The 26,605-nt window shown below is 41.8% G+C and overlaps 1 protein-coding gene across 2 annotated transcripts in view; it reads right to left on the reverse strand.

Annotated features, from left to right (window-relative positions):
* The window catches only part of vps13c (vacuolar protein sorting 13 homolog C), a 387,651-nt gene that overhangs the window by 350,637 nt on the left and 10,409 nt on the right, over positions 1 to 26,605 (reverse strand). For both annotated transcript variants that reach the window (XM_063070973.1, XM_063070975.1), the window contains exons 3-5: positions 10,825 to 10,867; positions 4,916 to 5,011; positions 3,886 to 3,987 (exon numbers count right to left, since the gene is read on the reverse strand). In XM_063070973.1, the coding sequence (XP_062927043.1) occupies positions 3,886 to 3,987; positions 4,916 to 5,011; positions 10,825 to 10,867 (241 nt within the window). The remainder of the gene's footprint in view (positions 1 to 3,885; positions 3,988 to 4,915; positions 5,012 to 10,824; positions 10,868 to 26,605) is intronic.

Genomic DNA, 26,605 nt, shown 5'->3' on the forward strand with positions numbered 1-26,605 from the left:
GTAGCTTTCCTCGGAGGCTCAGAGTCAGCAACATCGAACCCAGCATAAAAACAATTGAGCTCATCTGGGAGAGAGGCAGTGATGTTGATGGCACCACGTTTGGCTTTGAAGTCAGTGATGGTACGCAGCCCTCGCCACAAGTCACGTGCTATTCATTGTGAATCTTGACTCAATCTTCTCTCTATATTGTTGTTTCGCTGCCTTGATAGCTGTGCGTAGATCATAGCTGGTTTTCTTGAGCCCTAGTTGAATGCCAGCAATGTAAGCTCTATGTCACGCAGTAGGTGCTGCTCGCACAGAACTAACGATCCAGGGTTTCTGGTTCGGGAAGACCCTGACTGACTTCTGGAGGACAACATCATCGATGCACTTCCGGATGAAGCACGTGACTCCATCAGCGAACTTGGAGACATCCTCATCATGGAAGATATTCCAGTTGACGTTATCAAAGCAGTCCTGCCACTTGGAGGCCAACTGGTTAGACCAAAAGAGGACGGATTTAACTACGGCCGCCTCTTGTTTCAGCTTCTGCCTGTACTTCGGCAAAAGCAGGATCGAAGAGTGATTTGATTTTTCAAAAGCTGGTCGAAGGAAAGCTTTGTAAGCGTTGCAGTGGTCAAGTGTGTTATCTCCATAAGTGCTCACCTAGATGTGCTGACAAAACTTCGGCGAGACTTTAGTCAGCGACGCTCAATTAAAGTCACCGGCAATAATGAAGGCAGCCTCTGGGTGTGCAGTCTCCAGCGTATTGATGGTCTCATACAATTCCTTGAGAGCCAGATTCAGCCTGCGGCGAAATGTACACTGCTTTGATGATAACAGCTGTGAACTCCCTAGGCAGCCAGTAGGGTCTGCACAGCAGCACCAGGTTTGGGGAACAAAAGGACATTCTGGGGATCACACCAAGCATTGTTAACCATGAAGCATACCCCTCCTCCTTTACTCTTCCCAGTGAGGTTTTTCGATCTGTCTGCCCGGAACAGGGAGAACCCAGAGGGCTCAATGGCATGAACCGGTATCTCCTCCGTCAGCCAGGTCTCCACGAAGCACAAAACGTTGCATTCCTTTGTTTCCTGCTGACAGGAGGTTCTGGCTCTCAGTTCACAAAGCTTGTTATCCAGGGACTGAACAGTAGCCAAGAGACTGCTAGGGAGCAGCAGTCAATTTGCACGCCATCTCAACCTCACCAGGACACCGGCGCTTCTCCCGAGGTAGTGGTGGTCTAAGAGATGAGTCTCCCACGGATCATGCAAGCAGGGGATCCCAGTGTAGAAAAGGCGGCACATGGTGGGTAAATGCCATCTTTCCAGTGATCAGAAGGGTCAGTCTAATGTGATTGATATGACTATCAGCTACTTGAACAGAAAATACTAAGAAAATAGGAGGGTGGGGAGAAAGAGTTGCTCTACTAATCAGGGATAATATCACAGCTGCCCTCCGATGGGACATAATGGATTAAGATGCATGGGATCTATGGTAAATTGACCATTGATTCAGAACTGGTTACTGTTCAGGGGTCTGTACGTAACTCCAATCAGGGCCTTTTTACCCTTGCAGTTTCTTAACTCTACCCACGAGGATCCTGCATCTTCTGATCCTATGTCACCTCTATCTGAGGATATGTTTTCATTTTTTACCAACAGAGACTTGACAAGGTTCCTTATGGAAGGCTCACCCAGAACATTATGATGCATGGGATCCCTGGTGAATTAGCCATTTGGATTCAGAACTGGATTGCCCTTAGAAAACGTGGGTGGTGTCAAAGTGCCTTATTCCAGCTGGGAATAAATGGCGTTATTAATGGCGTTCTGCAGTGATCTGTACTGGGACCTCTGCTGTTTGTGCCATATATAGATGACCTGGATGTAAATGTAAATGGGTGGGTTAGTAAGTTGCAGATGATATGAAGATTGGCGGTGTTGTGGATAGCATAAAACTAGCAAAGAATATAATGGGTTATGAATTCAAAGGTTCAAGATTCAAAGTAAAATTATCAAAGAATGGATCAATCACACAAGCTTGAGATTTGTCTGCTTATAGGGGAACCACAAAGCAAGAACCCAATAAAAAAAATAAAGACCAACCCCCAATGCACAGAGAAAGAGGAGAAAAAAAACAAAAATCATGCAAACAATAGAAGTGAGCAACAACAACAGCATTCCGAACCAAATTGAGTCCTTAAATCCAAATCCCTGGATCAGCCCGGAGTAGACCAAAAGCCTCGGTATTCAGTTCATCATATTTGTGTGGCAAATCGTTCCAAAATTTTGCAGCACAAAGCACAGCAACTGGGGCAGTCTCACAGCCTCAGCATTGCAGAGAGAGGAGCCCCCAGACTATCTGACCTGGTATTTAAATGGTCCAAATGGCAGATCATACCTCACATTAGGACCATGGGCTCCGCTGCAGCGAATAGCTCCGGACCTCGAATATACCGCCCAGCTTTAGGCCTTGATTTCACTGCCAAAGAAGCCTTTCTCAACCTCTCCAGATCAGCTTGGTGCTTAGAGCGATCCAACCTCGCCCAACTCTTGACACTCTGCTTTTCCCGTCTATCTGGGCTGGTGTTTAAATTGTCCAAGCAGCAGATCGTGCCACACATTAGGACCCAGGCTCCGCCAGGGCAAATCACTCCAGGCCTAGAACATGCCACCCTGCGGTTCGCTTTGGGCCTAGATTTTGCTACCGAAGAAGCCATTCTTGACCTCTCCAAATCAGCTCAACACTTAGAGCGATCCACCCTCACACCCAGGTTAGTTGGACAGGCATCAGAACTCCTATGCCTCGGCTTCTCCTCTCTGCTGAATGATTGACTCCAACCAGTATGGCTCCAATTCCAAGTGCATCAATTTTACAGCACACCAGCATGGAACATCTCTCAAATTCCCTTCACCTTCGTACTCCTCTTCATTATTTGTGGTGATAATTTACCACAATTTACTTCAAAAAAAAGTGTTATTAGTAATGTGTTTGTTTTTTTTTGCTTTCAAATTAGCAGTAAGCTGTCGCATGCCTTCGGTAACATCATTTTAAACCGGAAGCTGCAGACATGGGCTGAGACAGGATTTCAAGGTTTTGGCAAGAAGTTTGCCAGAATGTTGCCTAGATTAGAGGGCTTGTATTATAATGAAAAGATGGACAAACTTGAGTTGTTTTCTCTGGAGCAGTGGAAGCTGAAGGGAGATCTGACAGAGGTTTGAAAGATTATGAGAGGCATCGTTAGAGTAGACAGACAGTATCTTTTTCCCCAGGGTAGAATTGTCTAATACCAGAGGGCATACTTTTAAGGCGAGGAGTAATTTCAAAGGAAATGAGAAGGGCAAGTTTTTTTTTTTAAACACAGAGAGTAGCGGGTGCCTGGAACGCGCTGCCTGGGGTGGTGGTCGAGGCAGAAACATTTCGGACTTTTAAGAGACATTTAAAATATAATGTGAGGAAAAAATAAGGAGATGGACATTCTGTAGGCAGAATAGATTAGATTAGTTAGCCATTTGATTACTAATTTCATTGGTTTGCACAACATTGTGGGACAAAGGTGCCTGTTCCTGTGCTGTACTTATCCATGTCCAAGGTAAATATAAATATGGAATTTCAAATCGATCTGTCAATTGAACATACTGTTGCAAAGTACTCATCACAATTCCCTTAGTTATACCATGGTGAAATATTTTCTTTTCCAAATTACATCCAGTCTAAGAACACAACAGTATCAATTTGGGTTATTTATTGGTTTTGCATTGTACGTTTAACCAAACACTAACCCAATATACAGACCATAAGAACAATTTTCTTTAGATTGAGACCCAAAAGCTTGAATTCAAAAGTGAAAATTACATTTATGTATAGTTAGAAAAACAGAAAACTAGAAGATTTTGCCAAACACACCTTTTCTTGCTGCTTTTTCCAAGGCTTCTTCAATTCGCAAAAGTTCTTTTTGCTTATTTTCCTGCAATTGTTTCTCTTCCTTTTCTGCATCATATTGAATACCTTGAAGAACAGTAACAAAATTAAATTTCTAAGCATATATTTGCTTCTGTTAAAACTTTTATCTTGGCCTGAGAATGTAAAACCAAGTAACACAGCAGTCTGCACAAATACAAATGCATCAACCCTTAGCCTTGTCTGGAAAACAACAGCAAATACTGAAAATGTTCTGGGCAGACGTTGTGTACAGATGCAAGAGGCTTCAAAGGGTTATAGACAGCCAGCTCCATCATGGGCACAAGAATACTGACCTTTGGGACAAAATACAATCCATGCAAACAAAACACAAAAAGTATTTTCTCAAAAAAATGTGACCACCAGTAAGTTATAAGAGCGGCAAAATAATGTGATACTAAATTTTGCATGCAAGTCACAAGGCAAAGTGTCCAAGCCAAACCTCTGGTTCAGTAAAGGAGACATTCCAAACAGTATCTCTGCTATCTGTATCAAAGAACGTCAATGTCTCAGACACCTCTGCCCAGTGACTGATAAACCTCTCCCCAAATCACATTAAAAAATCAAAAAATCAAAATCAAAAAATAAGCAACAGTTGCTGGAAAATAGAAATAAAAAACATAAAAGGATAGAAATGCTCAGCAGATTCCAATAAAGGCCATCAGACCTGAAACATTAACTGCTTCCCTTTCCATATATGCTGTCTAAGCTGCTAAATATTGCCAACCTGTTCTGGTTTTACCCTGAATCAGCGTGGACATGATCTTTGACCTGTGCCAACTGCTAGAAAACTGCATGATCTGCACCAACCACAATGCAATATACACCCTTAATCGAGCTCACCAAATATTTTGACTCCATCATTCACATGGGACAGTGGAGCACTTTCTTCAGATCTCAATTATATTAGTTCATATTGTAAAAGGGTTAACAATATTTCAATTCGAGAAATAAAAGAACATTCAATATGACTTACTTCCCTCTGGAACAATCAGAAGATGCAAACCATCCAGTGTAGCTACCACTGCCTCACTGTACAGATTCTTCCAAGGGATTTTCAAAGTAAGTTTGTCTAAAAGTGAAAAATGCAACAGTTACCCAGAAACAAAGCACAAGATATACATAACACTTGATCTGATTATACATAAATTAAGCCTTCAAGTGATTATGGCAATTCAACATTTCAAAAAATTTACAAGTTAAGCTTGACTTTTAGCTTCCTCATACAAGTCCTGTGGATATCCTGATTAAATTGCAACACAAGTCAGTCCAGGAGACTGCATGTTGGTGCAGCTAACCGAAGGCAGCTCCTGCCATCAAGACAGAGGGATAAGATGGAGTATTGAACCCTGACTCTATTCTTGCAGTGGTTTGTGGTAAGGAGGCATTCAAACCAGCCCAACACTGGAGTAGGAGCTCAAGTATTTGCCCAACAAAGCTAGGGGGTGGGCTAGTGATGAAGGATCCAAACTCTGAGGCAATGCACAAGATAGCATGTTGTTCATTAACAACAAAGCAAGGTTTTTATTTTTCAAAAACTCCATCAACGCTTGCAATTAGCACATTAAAAAATTAACATGACAATTTGCAACCAAAAGTTGTTGCACATATTGGAATAACACCATTGGTAGAAAAAGAGATGAAAACAGGGGAAAAGGCAGAAAGTTAAAAAGCAGGACTTCAAGATCAGAAGGCCTAAGAGCATTCAGACTATTCTGCCCTTTGAGTCTGCTCCATCACAGTTGATTTATTTTTCCTCTCAACCCCATTCTCCTGCCTTCTCCCCATAACATCTGACATCCTTACTAATCAAGAATCTAATAACCTACATTTTAAATATATCCAGTGATTTGGCCTCCACCTTGTCTGTGGCATTAATTCCAGATTCACCACCATCAAGCAAAAGAAATTCCTCCTCAAAGGTTATATGTCTGAAAATCTCCCTGCGTTACACTGTAACGAGGGTGGCAATAGAAAGATATGATAGATGAATATGCCGCTATGCAACTGGTGCAAGAGCATTTCATGTTCTTAAACTACTGGGGCAGTGGTGACCAAGACAATACAGGTGGGCTGAATCTGAACTGGAGGAGAGACCATATCCCGGTGGGAAGGCTTGCTCAAGCTACACAGGAGGGTTTTAAACTACTCTAGTAGCGGATGAGACCAAAGTAGTCGTGTGGCAGATGAGAAAGTTGAGACAAATATTGAAGCTGAAGCAAGCAAATCCAGTAGGCAGGACAGACAGAAGCAAGACAGGAAGTGAGGAAAACCTCATGGACTAAGCTGCATTTATTTTACTGCAAGAATCTTGACAAGTAAGACAGATGAACTTAGGCAAAGGACAAATACATGGGACTGGGATAATTTAACTATTACAGAAACGTGGTGGACCACAAGAGATAGGAGCAGAATGAGGCCATTCGGCCAATCAAGCCTGCTCTATTTCATTATGGCTGATCCACTTTCCCTCTCAACCCCATTCTCCTGCCTTTTCCCCATAAATTTCCAAGCCCTGACTAATCAAGAACCTAACAGCCTCCACCTTAAATACACCCAATGACCTGGCCTCCATAGCCACCTGTCATAACAAATTCTAACAGATTCAACGCCTGCTGGCCAAAGAAATTCCTCATCTCCATTCTATATGGACGTCCCTCTATTCTGAAGCTGTGCCCTCCGGTCCTAGACTCCCCCAGTGAAAGGAAACATTCCTCACCACATCCATTCTTCCTTTCAACATTCAAAAGGTTTCAATGAGATTCTTCGAAATCCAGTGAGTCCAGGCCCAGAGCTATCAGATGCTCCTCATATGTCAATGCTTTCATTCCTAGGATTGTTCTTGTGAACCTCGTCTGAACCCTCTTCAATGCCAGCACATCCTTTCTAAGACAAGGGGCCCAAAACTGCTCAAAACACTCTGAGTCCTCATCGGTGCCTGAAAAAGCCTCAGCATTAGAGGCAGATGCAATAGGGTCTTTTAAGTGACTCTTAGATAGGTACACGGAGCTTAGAAAAATAGAGGGTTATGCGGTGGGGAAATTCTAGGCGGTTTCTAGAGCAAGTTACATGGTTGGCACAACATTGTGGGCCGAAGGGCCTGTAATGTGCTGTAGATTTCTATGTTCTATTACATCCTTGCTTATGCATACTAGTTCTCTCGAAATTAATGCTAACATTGCATTTGGCTTGTGGTGCAGACAGCTCAGCGCATCTGTGGACGTGAACTTTCCACTATTCAGAACATTTACAATGACAGGTGCATAAAAAGGGCCTGAAGAATCATTGAGGACCCACAAACTGTTCCAGCTGCTACCATCCAGGAAATGGTAACATAGCATTGAAGCCAGGACCAACAGGCTCTGGGACAGTTTCTTCCACCAGGCCATCAGGCAGATTACATCATGCTGACGCAATTGTATTTTTAACCTATACTGACTGTTCTGTTGTACATCTTACTGTACATACTATTATAAATTGCTATAATTTGCACATTGCACATTTTTACTCCTCGTATGTGAAGGATGTAAGAAAGAAAGTCAATTCAATTCAAGAATTCCAATAGATTTGTCAGACAAGACCTTCCCTTGAGGTAACCATGCTGACTACGGCCTATTTTATCATCTGCCTCCAAGCAGACCGAAACCTCATCCTTAATAATTGACTCCAAAATCCTCCCAATCACTGAGGTCAGGCTAACTAGACTGTAATTTTCTTTCTTTTGCCCCCCTCTCCTTTTGAAGAGTGGGGTGACATTTGCAATTTTCCAGTCCTCTGGAAGCATGCCAGAATCTTGTGATTCTTGAAAAATCATTACCAATGCTTCCACTATCTCCCTAGCCACCTCTTTCAGAACCCTGGGTTATAGTCCATCTGGTCCTGGTCACTTATCCACCTTCAGACGTTTCAGCTTCCCCAGCACCTTCTCCCTAATAATAGCAATTGCACTCACTTCTGCATCGTGACACTTTCAAACTTCCAGCGTACTGTTAAGTGTCTTCCACAGTGAAGATGGATGCAAAATACTCGTTAGTTCGTCCGCTTCCTTGTAATTTCCATTACTACCTCTCCAACATCATTTTCCAGTGGTCCAATATCTACTCTCACCTTGCTTATATTCATTATATAACTGAAATATCTTTGGTATCCTCTTTGATATAATTGACTAGCTTCCCTTCATATTTCATCTTTTCCCCTCTTATGGCTTTTTTAGGTGCCTTCTGTTGGCTTCTAAAAGCTTCCCCCTAACTTCCCACTAATCTTTGCTCTATTATATGCCCTCTTTTCTGCTTTTATGCTCGTTTTGCCTCCTCATCAGCCACCGTTATGTCATTCTCCCTTTAGAATATTCCTGCTTCTTTGGAATGTATCGATCCTGCACCTTCCAAATTCTCCCATAAACTCCAACCATTGCTGTTCTGCCATCATCCCTGCTAGTGTCCCCTTTCAATCAACTTTGGCCAGCTCCTCTGTTATGCCTCTACAATTCCATTTATTCCACTGTAATACAGATACATCTGACATCTAGTTGAGGGATGAGCATGACTGGCAGCTCAATGTTGCAGGGTACATATGCAATAGGCATGATAGAGTTAGAGGTAAGAAAGGAGGGGAGACTGCACTATTAATTAAGGAAGACATCATGCACTACTTATAGACGATATTCCTGGGGAAAGGTTCAGTGAAGCTATTTGGGTAGAGTTTAGGAATAAGGGGGTAATCAGTTCAATGGGATTATACTATAGGCTTTCCAAAAGTCAATGAGAATTAGAAGAACAAATATGTAGGGATACCCTGTCTGCCCAAGAGGCCAATTTCAGGGAGCTATACACCTCTGATCCCTGATCTCTAGGCTCTGCAATACTCCACTGGATCCTGCTACTTACTGTGGGGGTCTTGCCCTAGTTTGACTTCCCCAGGTGCAATATTTTGCATTTGTCCAAGTTGAATGCCATATGCCATTTCTCAATTCACTTACATCACTAACCAAGATTTATTTAACCAGTTACACGTAAAGAAAGGAAAAACAGTCGTGGTTGATGAGGTCACAAACAAGAGAAAATCTGCAGTTGCTGGAAATCTGAGCAACACCCACAAAATGCTAAAGGAACTCAGCAGGCCAGGCAGCATCAATGGAAAAAAGTACAGTCGACGTTTCCGGCCAAACTGTTCAGTCCTGCCAAAGAGTAGCAGAGAGAACAGAAAATCAAATGATCAAGAACATCAACATGGAATTAAGAAAAGAGATATATTAGAAGTACTATAATGTTGCACCACCATTGGAATATATTTTCAGAGGAACAGGCTTAAAAAGTCTCCTTTAAAAAATTGGAATATTGCCGCACCCGTCACCACTCAAAGTAAAGGACCATTTTGGAACTTTCCGAGCAGCTCTAGTATCTCTGGGAACACCTGAAAACTAAGTTCAAAGAGAGATAACACACCAGCATCTCATAAACTATCCACCCACCCATACCACCAAAATCTCCTGCCCCAAAAGGAGGTGGAGTTTGTGGATCCCACACTGGCTTCATCAGAAATCTCAGAAACCACATGATGTAGGGTTTCAACCTGAAACATTGACAACATTTTCTTCCCTACAGGTGTTGCTTGACATGCTGAGTTGCTCTAGCAGATTTTTGTTGCTCAGAACTCATAAGTAGAGTGGAAACAAGTTATCTTCTTTACTGAAAGACTGCTTAAGAAGATAATGAGGGAAGGGATGGTGGAGCAGCTGGTAGAGCAGTTGCTTACAATACCAGAGACCCAAGTTTAATCCTGACATCCGTCAGTGTAGAGTTTGCACGTTCTCCATGGTTTCACTCAGGTGCTCCAATTTCCACCCATCTCCCAAAGACATACAGATTGGTAGGTTAATTGGCTGGTGTACACTGCCCCGAGCAAGTGCTGCTTTAATCTGGGAAAGGTTTTGGAGATCTGGGCAGAATATAATGGATAACGGTACTAGTTCAGGATTAGATGTAAATGGTGGTTAACGATCATCATTGAATCAGTGGGCTGAAGAATCTCTATTACGCTGTATCTATTTCTATTGCAGACAGGTGTTGGAATAATAGAGTTGTAACAGAAGGTGATTCAACTTCTTTAATATTGATTGAGACAGCTGTATTGTGAAGTGATTAGAAAGGGCAGAATTCATTCAGTGTATCCAGAGGTAACACTTACTTGAACCCAAGATCCTTCTGCACTTCATTTCTCCACCAGTACCTTCAACTGATCTACATTCTGTTGCATTCTTTGACAGCCCTCTACACCAGAAATCCCCAATCTTTTTTATGCCATAGACCCCTACCATTAACCAAGAGGTCTGTGGAACCTAGGTTGGGAACCACTGTTAACAACTTTACCAATCTTTGTGTCATTTGCAAATTTATAACACATCCATTTATATTTTCATCTGAGTTATTTTAATGCATCACAAAGTACAGAGGTCCCAGCACCAATACTTTCAGAACACCACTGATTGCAGACCTCCAGCTAGAATAACACCCTTCCACCCCTGCTCTTTGTCTTCTGTGGGCATGCCTGTTCTGAATCCAAGCTACAGGGTCACTGTTGATCTCATGTATCTGTATCTCCTTTTCTCTAATATCATGCAATGTTACATCAAAAGCACAAGATGCAATGCCATTCTAGTCCAATAAAACAATTTGAAATTAATTTCATTGACAATATAGAGAATTATATTTTGTATTAACATTAGATCAAATATCTACCAGAACAGCAAATACTGGGATTAACCACTTACCTTTTGAACTCCAACTTTATTACACAAGATACTGGTCATGCTATCAATATTCCTAACTCAAAAAGTCATGGTTGGAAGAAAGCAAAATTGTACAACTGAACTGCACCATTACATACCTATTTGTCCAACCTTGATTTTGAAAGGTACATCAAAATCATTCTGTTTGGGAAGAAAAAATGAGGGAATAAAACATTAGTTCTGGTGAATACACAATACTTTGACAAATTCACACATCAACAGAAATATTAATACATGAAACTGCCTTAACAGAGACCAAAAGAATATTTCAGGAAGTACATAACCCTCACCCTCCCAGCCAAGTGTCATTACACCAACTCACAATCTTAATTAATCTTAATCTTAATCATAAACTCTCTCACTGAGTCACTGAACCAGAACCAACCAGATCCTTGTCTTTCTGACCCATGGACTGCAATTTTTAAGAATAGGCAATAATACCATGATTATCCTCAACAATGGCGCTGAACAAGGCTGTGCCCTCAACACCCTACATACACACAACCGGGAGGCCATATTCTGTTATAATTCCATTTACAAGTTTACAGATGACATATCTTGGGTCAAATCCCAAATAATGATGAGTCAGAGTACAGAAAGAAGACAAGAGAGATGAGTGATATGGAAAGAAGACAAGAGAGATGAGTGATATGGCGTCATAACAGCTAGCCTTCCCTCAGTGCCAACAAAACAAAACAGCTGGTCAATAACTTCAATGTCAATGAAGCTAGAGTGGAGCTGGTTGAGAGCTTCAAGTTCCAAGGTGTAAATATAACCCACAAGTTGGTCCAGCCACATTGTTACCATGGCCAAGGAAGTACACTAATATTTCTACTTCCTCTGGAGGCTAAGGAAATTTCAGCATGTCCCTGTTGACCCTCATCAATTTTTATAAATGCACATTAGAAAACATCCTATCCAAAAGCATCAGTGCTTGGTATGGCAGCTGCTCTACCCAAGACTGTAAGAACTACAGCAAGTTACAGACACAGTTCAGCACATCGCAGAAACCAGCCTCCTTCCATGAAGAGTTCCCAATGCCTTAGGAAAAATGCTTCCTCTCTCATTCCACAAAAGATATAAAAGCCTAAATTCATGTACCACCAAGCTCAAGGACAACTATTGTGCTATTATAAGACTATTGAATGGTTCTCCAGTACATTAAGATGGACACCTGTACTCACAATCCACCTTGTTATGACTTTGCGCCTTATTGCCGGCCTCCATTGCACTTTGTAACTGTAACACTACCTTCTACTTTGTACAATTGCTTTTCCCTTGTACAACCTCAATGTACTATTATGACTCAGAGGCAGAGCCAGAATCAAAATGGTGCTAAATTGCAACTTCTTCTCATTTATCCATGAAAACAGCTGATTTTCTACCTTTGATATCTCTCCTTTTCCCTTTCAGGGTGGATGGGGTTCTATTGAAGACCCTGACCTGGAGTTAGACTCAGACTTCAGTTCTTTGCGGTGGTGGGGCCCACTCTCGGGGGTTCATGACCAGCCAATTTTCAATACTGCTTTTCACAGCCTAGAAGACGAGCGTGTCTTTGGGGTTCCAAGGTTTTGTGGTCCTGTAGATGAACTGATTCTAAGATGGTACTGCTGACTGAAGTGCCGCAGGAGAGAACAGAACAACAGAAGCAATGGATCAGCTGTTGCTGTCCTCTCTCTCTCTCTTGTTTGGTAGGTGAGCGTTGAGTTGCCTATTTTTGAGTCTCAGAACTCAGAAAAAAAAGCAGCATGACAGACTTTTAGAATTGTAAATCAGCAAGTTGCTTTGTTATGTCTCCCATCTCACTGGGAAAGGGGTCACCTTTTTTCTCCCCTTTAGGGGGAGTGAGAACCTGTGACATGTCAAATTGTCAGGTGAGCAATTAGTCTGTGTTGTACTGCTGATCATGGCCTATAAAGGGGCTTTGCTATTGCATGCTTTGTGGGTGGAGGTTGCTGACACTTTTTTGCTGAAGTGGGTGGGGGTGAGGGAGAGGCATTGCTTTGTTGCTGCTTGTGCGTGCAAAGGGGAGTGGGAGGGTTTTGAAGTTCTAACATTTTTACTGTCATTCATTCTTTGGGGCACTCTTCAGTTTTCGTGGATGTCTGTGAAGAAAAAGAATTGTATACATTTCTCTGATATTAAATGAAACTACTGCACTTTCGATGAAACGATCTGTATTGCTGGCATATAAAACAGAAGTTTTTCACTATATCTCAGTACATGTGACTATATTAAACCAATTATCAGTTCCCTCTTGAAAGCCACAATAGAACCAGCCTCTACCATATCTGCAGGATATGCATTCCAGATTCCAATGAATATGTTCAAAAACTTATTCTCAGTGACTATTAATTCTCTTCCCCTTCGTTTTATACCCATGACCTCCAGCCCTTTAACCCTCCACCAAAGGCAGCGTCGCTCTATTCTCTCTATCCAGACTGTTCATTAATTTATTTACTTCCATATATTCATCACGTTTATATTAGGAATCTGCATGGTTAATCATAACCCTACACTTTCAGGGTCTTTGCTCCTTTATCTACCTCACTGGCTCTTCACCAATTAAGCCCTGGAATTCATTCCTGAAATCATGCCATCTTTCTCAGAACTCTTCTTTGACCAATTTGTCAATCTTCAAATAAATTATTTCCAATAAGACCATAAGATACGGGAGTAGAATTAGGCTATTCAGTCCTTGAGTCTGCTCTGCCATTCCATCATGGCTGATTTATAGTTATAGAGTCACAGAAAAAATACAGCACAGAAACAGGCCCTTCAGCCCCTCTACTCCATGCCAAACCATTTAAACTGCCTCCTCCCATTAACCAGCACTGGGACCATAGCCCTCCATACTCCTACCATCCATGTAGCTATCCAAACTTCCCTTAAATGTTGAAATCGAGCTTACATGCATCACTTGTGCTTGCAGCTCGTTCCATGCTCTCACAACCCTGAGTAAAGAAGTTTCTCCTTATACTCCACTTAAACTTTTCACCTTTCACCCTTAACCATGACCTCAAGTTGTAGTCCCAACCAAATTCAATGGAAAAAGTCTGCTTGCATTTACCCTATCTATACCCCTCATAATTTTGTATACCTCGATCAAATCTCCCCTCAATCTTCTATGTTCCAAGGATTAATGTCCTAACCTACTCAATCTTTCCTTATAACTCAGGTCCTCCAGACCCAGCAACATCCTTGTAAATTTTCTTGTATTCTTTCAACCTTATTTACATCTTTCCTGTAGGTAAGTGACTAAAACTGCGCACAATACTCCAAGTTAGGCCCCACCAATGTCTTATACAACTTCAACATAATATCCCATCTCCTGCACTCAACACACTGATTTATGAAGTCCAATGTGCCAAAAGCTTTCTTTACGACCTTATCTACCTGTGCTGCTACTTTCTATGAATTTCCAGATCCTTTTAATCTACCACAGTCCTCGCTGCCCTACCTTTCACTGTACAAGACCTACTCTGGTCAGTTCTACTGAAGTGTAATGCCTCGCAATTGTCTGCATTAAATTCCATCTGCCACTTTTCATCTCGTTTTTCCAGCTGATGCAGATCCCTCTGCAAGCCATGACAGCCTTCCTCAGTGTCCACTACACCCCCGATCTTGGTGTCATCTGCAAATTTGCTGGTCCAGTTGACCACATTATTATCCAGATCACTGAAATGGACAACAAACAACAAAGGACCCAGCACCAATCCCTGCAGCACTCCATTAGTCACAGGCCTCCAGTTAGACAGGCAGCCATCTGCTACCACTCTTTGGCTTCTCCCACAAAGTCAATCTCTAATCTAATTTACTACATCACCTTAAGTGCCAAACAAATGAACCTTCCTGACCAACCTCCCATGCGGGACCTTGTCAAATGTCTTGCTAAAGTCCATGTAAGTAACATCCACTGCCTTGCCTTCATCAATTTTCCTGGTAACTTCCTGGTAACTCTATAGGATTGGTTAGGCAATCTACTACACACAAAGCCATGCTGACTATCCCTAATCAGTCCATGTCTAACCAAATACTCATATCTAGTCCCTTATAATACCCTCCAATAACTTTCCCACAACTGATGTCAGGCTCACAGGTCTAATATCTTGGCTTACTTTTAAAGAAATTCCTCTTCATCTCTGTTCCAAATGTTCCTCTATTTTGAGGCTGTGCCCTCTGGTCCTAGACTCATCCACTATAGTAAACATCCTCCCTACATCCACTCTATCCAAATATTTCAATATTCAATAGTTTTCATTCTTCTAAACTCCAGTGAGTACAGGTGGAGAGCCATCAAATGCTCCTCGTATGTTAACCCTTTCATTCCCAGAATTATTCTTGAAAAACTCCTCCGGACCTTTTCCAATGCCAGCACATCTTTTCTTAAATAAGGGGTCCAAGGCTGCTCACAACACTGCAAGTAAGGTCTCGTCAGTGCCTTATTAAAGCTTCAGGATAATATCCTTGACTTTACACTCTAGTCTCCTGAAATGAATGCTAACATTGCATTTGCCTTCCTTACCACTGACTAATCTTTAAAGAATCCTGCAGAAGGACTCCCAAGTTCTTTGCACCTCTGATTGTTGAATTTTCTCCCAGTTTAGAAAATAGTGTATGCCTTTATTCCTTCTACGGAAGTGTATGGCTATACACTTCCCTACATTATATTCTGACTATATGACATGACAAATCAGTGAAATTACATTGATTTCATGTTAAATCCTTGCACATCACTGTCAGCAGATGAGGCCAGAAAGACAACAATTCAGAACAAAATTACGGATCTTGCTGTCTAAATCTGTATCTCTCCATAAGTGGCAGCACAAGTTGATAGGGTAAAGACGCAAGACATGCTTGCCTTTATTAGATGATGCATTGACTTGAAAAGTCGGGAAGTTATGCTGCAGATTTATAAAAACTCTGGTTCAGCTGCATCTGGAATATTGATTTCTTGTTACCCCATTATTGGAACAATTTGGAGGTTTTGGAGAAGATGCTCCCCGAAGTACAGGACACGTACAGTCAGGAGAGGCTGGACAAACTTAGGTTGTTTTCTCTGGAGCAGCAGAGGCTGATGGGACACCTGAGAGAAGTTAGTAAGTTTACAAGAGGCATAAATAGAGTAGACAAATCATATCTTTGTCCCCGGGTTGAAATGCCTAATACTAGCCTAGCATGTACTTAAGGTGAAAGAGGGCAAGTTTTTTGTTAAACAGAGAGTAATGGTTACCTAAAATGCACTGCTGGAGTGGTGGTGGAAGCAAATTGATAGAGGCATTTCAGAGGCTCTTCAAATGGTTTAAGAATATGCAGAAAATGGTGGATATGGACCTTGTGTAGGCAGAAGTGACTCGTTTAGTTAGGCGTTTAAATATTAGTTTAATTAGTTTGGCAACCTTGTGGGCCAAAGGCTCTATTTCTGTTCTATGTTCTACATTATAATAAGTGTTGATGAGATATGAAAAGAGTGAGGTGTACACAGACAGGAGCTAAACATATGAATGAATCACAAGGCACCTCAAGGACATGTGCATGGGGTACTGCTCTACTCTCTCTACACTCACAACTGTGTGGCAAAGCACAGCTCAAACACCATCTATAAATTCACCCATGACACCACTACTCTTGGCAAAGTTTCAGATGGCAATGAGGAGGCACACAGGAGTGAAATAGAGTGGCTGGTTGACTGGTGTTGTAACAACAACCTTGCACTCAGCTTCAGAAAGACTAAGGAACTGCCTGTGGACTTCAGGAAGGGAAAGTTAGGGGAACACACACTAGTCCTCATTGAGGGTCAGCAACTTCAGATTTGTGAGCATCAACATCTTTGTGGATCTATCTTGGGCCTAACACATTGATGTAATCCATAAGAACATAATCTGTAAGAGCAGCATTAGGCCATTCAGGCCATAGAGTCTGCTCCAGCATTCTATTGTGGCTGATTTATTTTTCCTCTCAACCACATTCTCCTGCCTCCTCCCTCTAACTTTTGACATGCATACTCATCAAGAACCTATCAACCTCTGCTTTAACATACCCAATGACTTGACCTCCACAGCTGTCTACGGCAATGAATTCCAGATTCACCACACTCTGGCTAAAGAAATTCCTCCTCATTTCTGTCCAAAAGGGACATCCACCTATTCTGAGGCTGTGCCCTCTGGTCCTAGTTTCTCCTACTATTGGAAACATCTTTTCTATTCTGATCTTCCACTATTCGATAGGTTTCAATGAGATCACCTCTCATTCTGCTAAACCCCAGCAAGTACAAACCCAGAACCATCAAACATTCCTCAAACATTAACCCTTTTATTCCACTGATCATTCTCATAAAGCCCCCCTGGATCCTCTCCAATGCCAGCACATCCGTTCTTCGATATGGAATCCAAACCTTTCATAATGCTCCAAATATAGTCTGACCAATACCTTTGAAGCCTCAGCATTGCATTCTTGCTTTTATTTATTTATTTTTATTACAGAACAGTGCATAACAGGCCCTTCTGGCTCTACGAGCCATGATGCCTAGTAACCCACCTATTTAACCTTAGTGTAATTACAGGATAATTTACAATGGCTAATTAACCACAAAACCAATGTGTCTTTAGACGGTGGGAGGAAACTGGAGCATCTGGAAGAAACGCACATGCTCACTGGATGAACGTACAAACTTCTTACAGAAGACGTCAGAATTGAACTCTGACGCCTCAAGATCTAATGCTAACCACTACACCACTGTCGCACTCATTTTCTAGTCCCCTCAAAATGAATCCTAACATTGCATTTGTCTTCCTTACTACCGATTCAACCTGCAAGTTAAACTTTAGGCAATTCTGCACTAGGATTCACAAATCTCTTTGCACTTCCAATTTCTGAATTCCCTCCTTGTTTAGAAAATAGTCTATGGCTTTATTTCTTCTACCAAAATGCATGACCTAGATTTCCTACACTGTATTCTATCTGCCACTTCTTTACCTATTCTCAACTGCCCAAGTCCTTCTCAGACGCCTTAATTCCTCAGCATTACATGCCCTTCCACCTAACTTTGTATCATCCACAATCTTAGCCACAAAGTGCTCAATTCAAACACCTAGATTATCAACATATAATGTGAAAAGTAGCGGATCCAACACCGATCCCTACACAACATGTGTCACTACTAGGCAACCAGAAAAGGCCCCTTTATTCCCATTCTTTGGCTCCTCTCAGTTAGCCAATCTTCTGTCCATGCCAGCATCTTTCCTTGTTTAGGAGCCTTTAACAGTCTGTGGCGTCTTGACTAAGGCCTTCTGAAAATCTAAGTAAGCAACATCCACTGACTCTCCTTTGTCTTCACAGAACTGAAGACCAGCGGATTGGGAGTTGCCGTCAAGATAAGGATTAGGGTTAGTGGGAAGGCAAATATTATCAGCTTCTTATCATCTATTATTATATCTCACCCCTGAGCACATCATCTCCTCCCTACCCATTTATACTTTCCGCAGGGACCACTCTGTCCATGACTCGCTGGTCCACTCATCCCTCCCCACATATCCTGAACCGTGGAACTTTCCCCTGCAAACACAAGAGGTGTAACACTTGCTATTACACCTCTTCCCTCACTGCCATCCAGGGACCTAAAAGGCCTTTCCAGGTGAGGAGAAGAATCACATGCACCTTCTCCAATCTTGCCTGCATCATCTGGTGCTCCTGATGTAGCCTCCTCTACATCAGTTGATGAAGCACAAACAAGAGCACCACAATGGTCATCCTGAACTGCCAACAGCTTGCTATTCAATTCCTCTTCCAATTCCCAGACAGACCTACCCATCCTCAGCCTTTTCCACTGCTAGGGTGAGGCCCAATGAAAACCAGGGAACATTTTATATTCCACCTGGATAGTCTAAAACCCAATGGTACTCACGCAGAATTTTCCATTTTTATTTAACCCTCACTTCTGGTATGTTTTCTTCTGCTTTCACACCACACCACCCCCACTTCCTGATCTACCTCTGGTCCTCCTAACTTTGTTTCCTTTCCTGTACCACCCATCCAGCACACCACTTCACCCTATCATCTAATTTCCTTTCTCTCCCCCTCTCCCAGTTCCAATAATTCACTACCTACTACGCATAGAGTGCTCCTGTTGTCCCTAAAGGGCCTTACTTTCAACAGGAGCATTGTATGCGTAATACAGTGCAGAAGCATACTCTCGAGCCTAATCCACCCATGCCAGTCCAAGTGTCTCCCTAAGCTGGTTCTATTTTCTTGGGTGGACTGCAGGAAGCTTCTCCCAAACTAGAGAAGATAACATCAAAGAACATAGATTTAAGGTAAGGGGCAAGAGATTTACAGGGGGTCTTTCCTTCCCCAGTGCGTGGTGATTGCCTAAAGTGAACAGTTGGAGAAAGTGTTGGAAGAAGAGCAGCTGACAACATTCAAGGGGTATCTATACAAGCATTTGAATTGTCCAGACTAGAAGGCCATGGGTCAAGTGCAGGAAGATGGGACTGATACACTGTCCACTGGCTGGCATGGATGTGGTAGACTAAATGGCCTGCTTTCCTGCCATCCTGCCATAGTACTCTAAAGCAAAAGTTGTTACAATTGTTCAGCAAGTCATTCAGCATCTACGAAAAGGGAAATAAAATCAGCCCATCAAATTCATAAAAAATCCATCAATCCAACTGCTCTTTTGACCTGCTGAGTATCTCCAATATTTTCTTATCACACAGGAAGGAGTAAAAACCTGAGTTGTTCTGTGAGATAAATCTAAATCCTCCAAATCCTACTTGCAATTTTTCAGATGACACCCATCAACATCAAAAATAATAATCTAGTATTTATACACTCCACCACATAAAGTCCTGAGCCAGACAGAATACAACTGGTATCAACAGTGTTAACACTAAATACTTTTGGCTGCAAATGAATGTTCCTCATGACCGGAATCTAACTCTGTCAAGCATAAGTTTATCATATTAATTTTCAATTCTCTCAAATACGAGGCATATTTTCTGAACACCTATTAATTTATATGATACTTAATTTTGGTAAATTATGTAAAACCCATAAGAAAAGCAGATTATTTTTAAAGATGTAAATAAACAGGAAGGCTTTAGAGAGATGACATGAAGGTTGGTTGAGTTGTGGAGGGTTGTTGTAGGTTGCAATGGGACATAGAAAGGATGCAGAGCTAAGCTGATAAGTGGCAGATGGAGTTCAACACAGAAAAGTGTAAAGTGATTCACTCTGGAAGGGCGAATTTGAAGATAGAATACACGGTAAATGGCAGGATTCTTGGCAGTGTAGAGAAACAGAGGGATCTCAGGTCCACATCTATAGATCCTCAAAGCTACCACCCAAGTTGATAAAGTTGTTCAGAAGGCATATGGTTTGTTGGCCTTCATTAGTAGTGGGATTGAGTTCAAGAGCCACGAGGTTACATTGCAGCTCTGTAAAACCCTGATTAAACCATATAGGTGTCCCCCACTTTTCAAACATTCGCTTTACGACACCTCGCTGTTACAAAAGACCTACATTAGTTACCTGTTTTCGCTAACAGAAGGTGTTTTCACTGTTACGAAAAAAGGCAGCACACGCCCCGAGCAGCCAAGCTCCTCCCCCGGAACTGCATTTTAGCCGGCATTGCTTAAACACGTGGCTGTGAGCATCTGTGCTTTATGTTGATTTATTTTGAGCATCCATTTGCAAGATGAGTTCTAAAGTATCGGAAAAGCCTAAAAGAGCTCATAAGGGTGTTACACTTAGCGTAAAACTAGACATAATTAAGCGTTTCGATCGTGGTGAACAAAGTAAGGACAAAGCAAGTTTGGCTTGTGGAAGTTAACGAAGATGATGTTGAAGAGGTTTTGGCATCCCATGACCAAGAACTGATAGATGAAGAGCTGATGCAATTGGAAGAGGTAAGGATAAAAATCGAAAATGACTGCTGTAGCAAATGGACCGAAAGTGAAGTCGTCCAGGAACTGAATGTGAAGCAAATGCATGAGATTTTTGCTGCAATGATTACAGAAAAGTACAACTTTAATTTTGAAAAAGTATGTAGGTTTAGGGCGTATTTGCAGGATGGTTTGAGTGCTTACAAAGAACTGTATGATAGCAAAATATGCGAGGCTAAGCAGTCAAGCATACTGTCGTTTTTCAAGCCTTCCACATCAGCCACAGCAGACGATGAACCTCGACCTTCGACATTGAAGCAGGCAGACAAAGAAGATGATCTGCCTGCCCTGATGGAAACGGATGACGATGAGATGACACCTCAGTATCCCACCACCCCAGTGGTCCCAACCTCAGGGCCGCGGACCGATACATTGTCGCAAAGCATACAATGGTGCAGTGGTAGCCGGGACGCACCCAGCACATCTTTAAGAAAAAAAGTCGAAATAAACAAGCTAATTAATTAGGTGCCGCCTGTCACATAAATGTCGGCCCAGATCAGAGGCCATTGTCGACTGCGTCGCTTCTGATCTGGGCCGATATTTACACGCCGGGTGGCACCTAATTAATTAGTTTGTTTATTTTGGCTTTTTTCTTAAAGATGTGTTGGGTGTGTCCCGGCCACCGGTGCACCCCTGCATGTTTTGCGGATCGGTATCGGTCCGGGGCCTGGAGGTTGGGGACCACTGCACCACCCCAACCTCCAACGACTCAGCCTAACACACCATCATCTGTGTGCTCGGCGCTGTCTTCCCAATTCCGGTAAGTGATACTACACTGTACATACATTATTTCTACTTTATATAGGCTGTGTATTTTTATGTGTTATTTGGTATGATTTGGCAGCTTCATAGCTTAAAGGTTACTGGACAGAGCGCTTGTACCATGTTTCTGCCGAGAGCGCTTGCGCGAGATTTTCGCTACAGTGGACAGTGTGGCAATCATTGTGGAAAAGTATTTCTACTTTATATAGGCTGTGTATTTATCATATCATTCCTGCTCTTACTATATGTTACTGTTATTTTAGGTTTTATGTATTATTTGGCATGATTTGGTAGGTTATTTTTAGGGTCTGCGAACACACAAATTTTTCCCATATAAATAAATGGTAATTGCTTCTTCACTTTACGACATTCCGGCTTACGAACCATTTCATAGGAATGCTCTACCTTCGGATGGCGGGGGAAACCTACTTGGAATATTGTGTTCAGTCCTGGTCACCTTGTTATAGGACAGATGTACAGTAGAGATTTACCAGGAAGTTGCCTGGAGTGGAGGGCATATCTTATAAAGAGAGACTGAGTGAGCTCGGCCTTTTCTCTTTGGAGTGAATGAGGATGAGAGGTCACTTGACAGAGGTAGACAAGATGGTAAGAGCCAAAGAAATTTTCCCAGGGCAGACAGATATGTCTAAAACAAGGGGCATAATTTTATGGTGATTGAAGAAAAGTATAGGGAGGATGTCAGAGGTTAAGTTCTTCACACAGAGACTGTTAAATGCATGGAAAGCCCAGCCGGGGGTGGTGGTAGAGGCAGATACATTAGATGCAATTAAGAAATTCTGAGATAGGCATATGAATGATAGAAAAAAAAATGGAGAACCATGTAGGACGTTTAAATTGATCTCAGAGTAAGTTAAAATGTCAGCACCACATCGTGGGCCAGAGGCCTTGTGCTATGTGGTGTTCTACAGTATGTTCTATGATATTGTCCATAACAGGAAAATGGGAAAAGCTTGGTGGGCACCATGATCAACACAGACAAGTTGGGCCGAAGGGAATGTTTCCGAGCTGCTACTCTATGATTCTAGTTTTCCAGTTGGTATTAAGAGACCATGACTGTATCAACATCCCCTATTATTTATCCAACAAGTTATTTAGAGAAAAGCAATCTGCATATTTTTTCAAAGTCACAAAAAGAGGGATACAGCACAGAAATAAACTCTTCGGCCAACTCATCCAAGCTGACCGTGATAATCAGCAACACAAACCCCATTTGCCAAATTAGGCCTGAATCTTCTATGCATTTCCTATTCAAGAATGCCTTTTAAATATTGTAATTATATCTGCTTCATCATTGCTTCAGGTGGCTTGATCCAGATAACCACAATTTCATGTAAAAAAAAAACTTGCTTCTTATAGCTCCTTTACATTTCTTCCTACTAACTGTTAGAGTGAGTTTTCTTGGGTAGATGATTTGTTTACACTTAAATGACTTTGGCTACCAGAATTCTATTGACTATTTGACAAAGTACTGTGGATTGAGTCCACAACAATGCGCTTCCTAAAAAGATGTGAATACCAGATGCTTCTGGCGCCGTAGTTTGACCAGATGCTGTACTTTCGAAGACAGTATTATCTATACATTATAAATATTAATTGTCTTCTATGTTAGCACGTAAAATGCCAAATAAATGTATTGTGGATTTAACTGCATTCCTAAAAGCTGTGGATACCAACCCAGACATGTTGGCATCGGAAGGAAAGGATGGTGTGATCTTCTGTAATGTAGCTTCAATAGGAAGCATTGTCTATGCGTTGTCTATAACTTTTTCAGTAGCAATTGCCTTTGTGTTTAGCATATAAATATCAAGCCCACATTGAGCTAGCAGACCTTTCTACGGAAAGCGTCTCTGTCCATAGATGCCTGCTGTACCTTGTTGTGTCAAATAAAGAAGCTGCTTTGTATCTACCAGTGACTCTGCCTCCCCGGTGATTTCATCCACGCTACAACACTAACCCTAAACCTGTGTCATCTGGTTCCAGATTCCCTGCTCTGGGGAAAAATATTCTAACTATATGTCCTTCATAATTTTGTGAACCTCAAAGTTCAAAGTAAATTAATACAATCTCAAGTACATATACAATCACCATCTACAACACTTAGGTCCATTTTCTTCTGTGCAATCCACAGTAAATACAAGATACAGAATAGAATCAATGAAAGACCGCACTCAACAGGACAAACAACCAACGTGCAAGTGATAACAAACTGCAAATAAAAAAGTAAAATAAAAATAACAAATAAATAAATCAGCAATAAGATAAAGAGTCCCTGACAGTAAGTCCATAGGTTGCGGGAACAGTTCAGTGATGGGGGAGGTGGAGTTGAGTGAAATTATCCCCTCTGGTTCAGGACTCTCATGGTTGAGGGGTATTAACTGTTACTGAACCTGGTGGTGTTGATTGTGAGGCTCACGTACCTCCTTCCTGATAGAAAGCAAGCATGGACTGGATAACGGAGGCACTTGATGGATGCTGCTTTCCTGCGACAGCGGTTCATGTAGATATGCTCAATGGTGGGGAGAGGGATTTCTTTACCCTTTCTAAATTGACCCCTCAGCCTCCTAAACTCCAGCGAGAATAATCCCTGACTATCTAATCTCTCCTCATAATACAGCCCTCTATTCGGGGTTAATCTCTTCTGCACTTTTTAATGTCACATCTTTCCTATGATTTTTGATATATAGCAAGATAAAAGAAAAACCCAATTTGACATCGATTGACTATCCTGCAGCTATGATCATTACAATCAAATATGTATACTAACAGAAATTATTATTGCATATCACACAGTGTAATGTACTGAAATTCACATTGCCTTAACCATGTATGAAATGACAACACATCAAATGCAAGTTGCTAATTACCATTGTTACTGTCTATAGCTGCAAACTTCAAACTATGCCCTGCTCTCTACTGCAGCGGTCCCCAAACACCGGGCCGCGGACCGGTACCGGGCCACGAGGAAACGATATGATTTGGCGATATGAGTCAGCTGCACCGTTCCTCATTCCCTGTCACGCCCACTGTTGAGCTCGAACGCACGCGAGGTCATTACGCATGCGTCATCCATGTCAGCACGGGAAGGAGATCAACTTCTCGAGCTTGCAAATGACGGCAGGCTGAAAAGTATGTTTGACATAACATCTCTGCCGGCATTCCGGATCAAAGTCAAGGCTAAATATCCTGAGATAGCCACGAAAGCACTGAAAACGTTGCTTCCATTTCCAATATATCTCTGCAATGAATGGAACGAAAACTAAATTGCGGAATAGACTGGATATAAGGAACCCCCTTCGAGTATCGCTGTCTCCCATCACCCCTCGATAAGACTGTCTTGTTGCAGGAAAACAAGTATTCAGCCCAGGGCTCCCACTGATTCAGTGATATTGGTGCGTTGCAATGATTTTATATGTTCATACAAGAAAAATTTGCGCTGTGTGTTTAATATCCAAACGTTACTTAAAATGTTATGATGCTACTGACTTATAAGTGACTTATATAACCATATAAGAATTACAGCATGGAAACAGGCCATCTCTGCCCTTCTAGTCCATGCCAAACGCTACTCTCACCTCGTCCCACCAACCTGCACTCAGCCCATAACCCTCAATTCCGTTCCTGTCCATATAGCTGTCCAGTTTAACTTTAAATGATAATATCGAACCTGCCTCTACCACTTCTACTGGAAATTCGTTCAACACTTACTTCAAGCTCCCCTGATAATTGTCTTATCGCTATATTCATGCGAGGAAAATATGCGGTGTGTTTAATATTAAATTCGTTAGATAAACCCTTTTAGAAACGAAATTGAGTGTATTAGCCACTTATCACCTATATTCCAGTCGTGATTAACACCCCCGCACGAACAGAATCGCCAAAGACGATTTGCAGAAGAAAAATCGGCACGTGCACGCATGCGCAAGTCACACATGCGCACTGGTGCCCGCGCAAGGCTTCATAGTCATTGTAGCCTTTCTCGGGGTAAACACAACATATTTGACTGCTACTCTTATCCGTTTGCAACCATTCCACCCCCCCGCCCCCCCGCTGCCGTTGGCTGTCCGCAAGAATATTGTCAATATGAAACCGGTCCACAGTGCAAAAAATGTTGGGGACCCCTGCTCTACTGCACATGAAAAGACAGCCAAATTTTATAAATTTACTTTTCTACCCAAACTTTTATTTTCTTTGAATATATGGGAATCACCATTATGTTTTGCATAGATCACACAGGAATAATTCAACTGACCAAAGGAAAATAAATCATCAAACCCCTCAACAACATAGTTACCTTGTATACTGCACAGGCAGTTATCAAAGTAATTGAGGATAAAACATATCAAACCAAAAACACGTGTATACACACATACACAAACACTAGACTTTCACTATTTTACTAAGCAAGGAACAACACTAGTAGGGTTAAACTGTACTCCGATCTTGGCAATTTACTTGTAAGCGTTTCGTTACCATGCAAGGAGGCGACATCACTGCACTGTTAATTGTGGTGTGTCCTCTGAATGCTTGGCCTTATATACTTATAAATCATGAATTTTATTTGCATCTTGAGTAAGCACAGTTACAACTGACTTCATATGATAACTTCCATTTATAGACCATCTTGAATAAATAAAGAGGCCCCAAAGCAATTTAAAAGAGTAATATCACCTGAAATCCACCCCAAGCCGCACGAGAAATTGGGATTGAGCATCAACAATTTAATCAAAGACCCAGAGCTCAGGAAGTACTTTAAAATAATTAAAAACTTAGAGGTCATTAAGTATTAAGCAGAACACTGAATGTCAACTAAAGCCCGGCTATAAAATTCAAAGATGAGCAAGGTCCTTGTGAATGGGAGAGATTTGCAAACAATGAAGAGGATTTTAAAATCATGGCATTGCTTAACCCAGAGCCAACAGAAATGTGAATACAGATAATATGATTTAATCAGAGATAGGACAAAGAGAACAGAACTTGGATGCCCTCAGGCTTATCGAGAGAAAAACAAGAGAGGCCTGCCAGGAATGCATTGCTGTGGTTAAGTATGCACATAACAAAAGTATCACACATAAAATGCTGGAGGAACTCAGCAAACCAGACAACATCTATGAAAGAAAGTAAACTCGACGTTTTGGGCCAAGACCCTTCATCAGGA

The sequence above is a fragment of the Mobula hypostoma genome, chromosome 18 (assembly GCF_963921235.1).
Source record: "Mobula hypostoma chromosome 18, sMobHyp1.1, whole genome shotgun sequence".
In the NCBI taxonomy this organism is placed as follows: Eukaryota; Metazoa; Chordata; class Chondrichthyes; order Myliobatiformes; family Myliobatidae; genus Mobula; species Mobula hypostoma.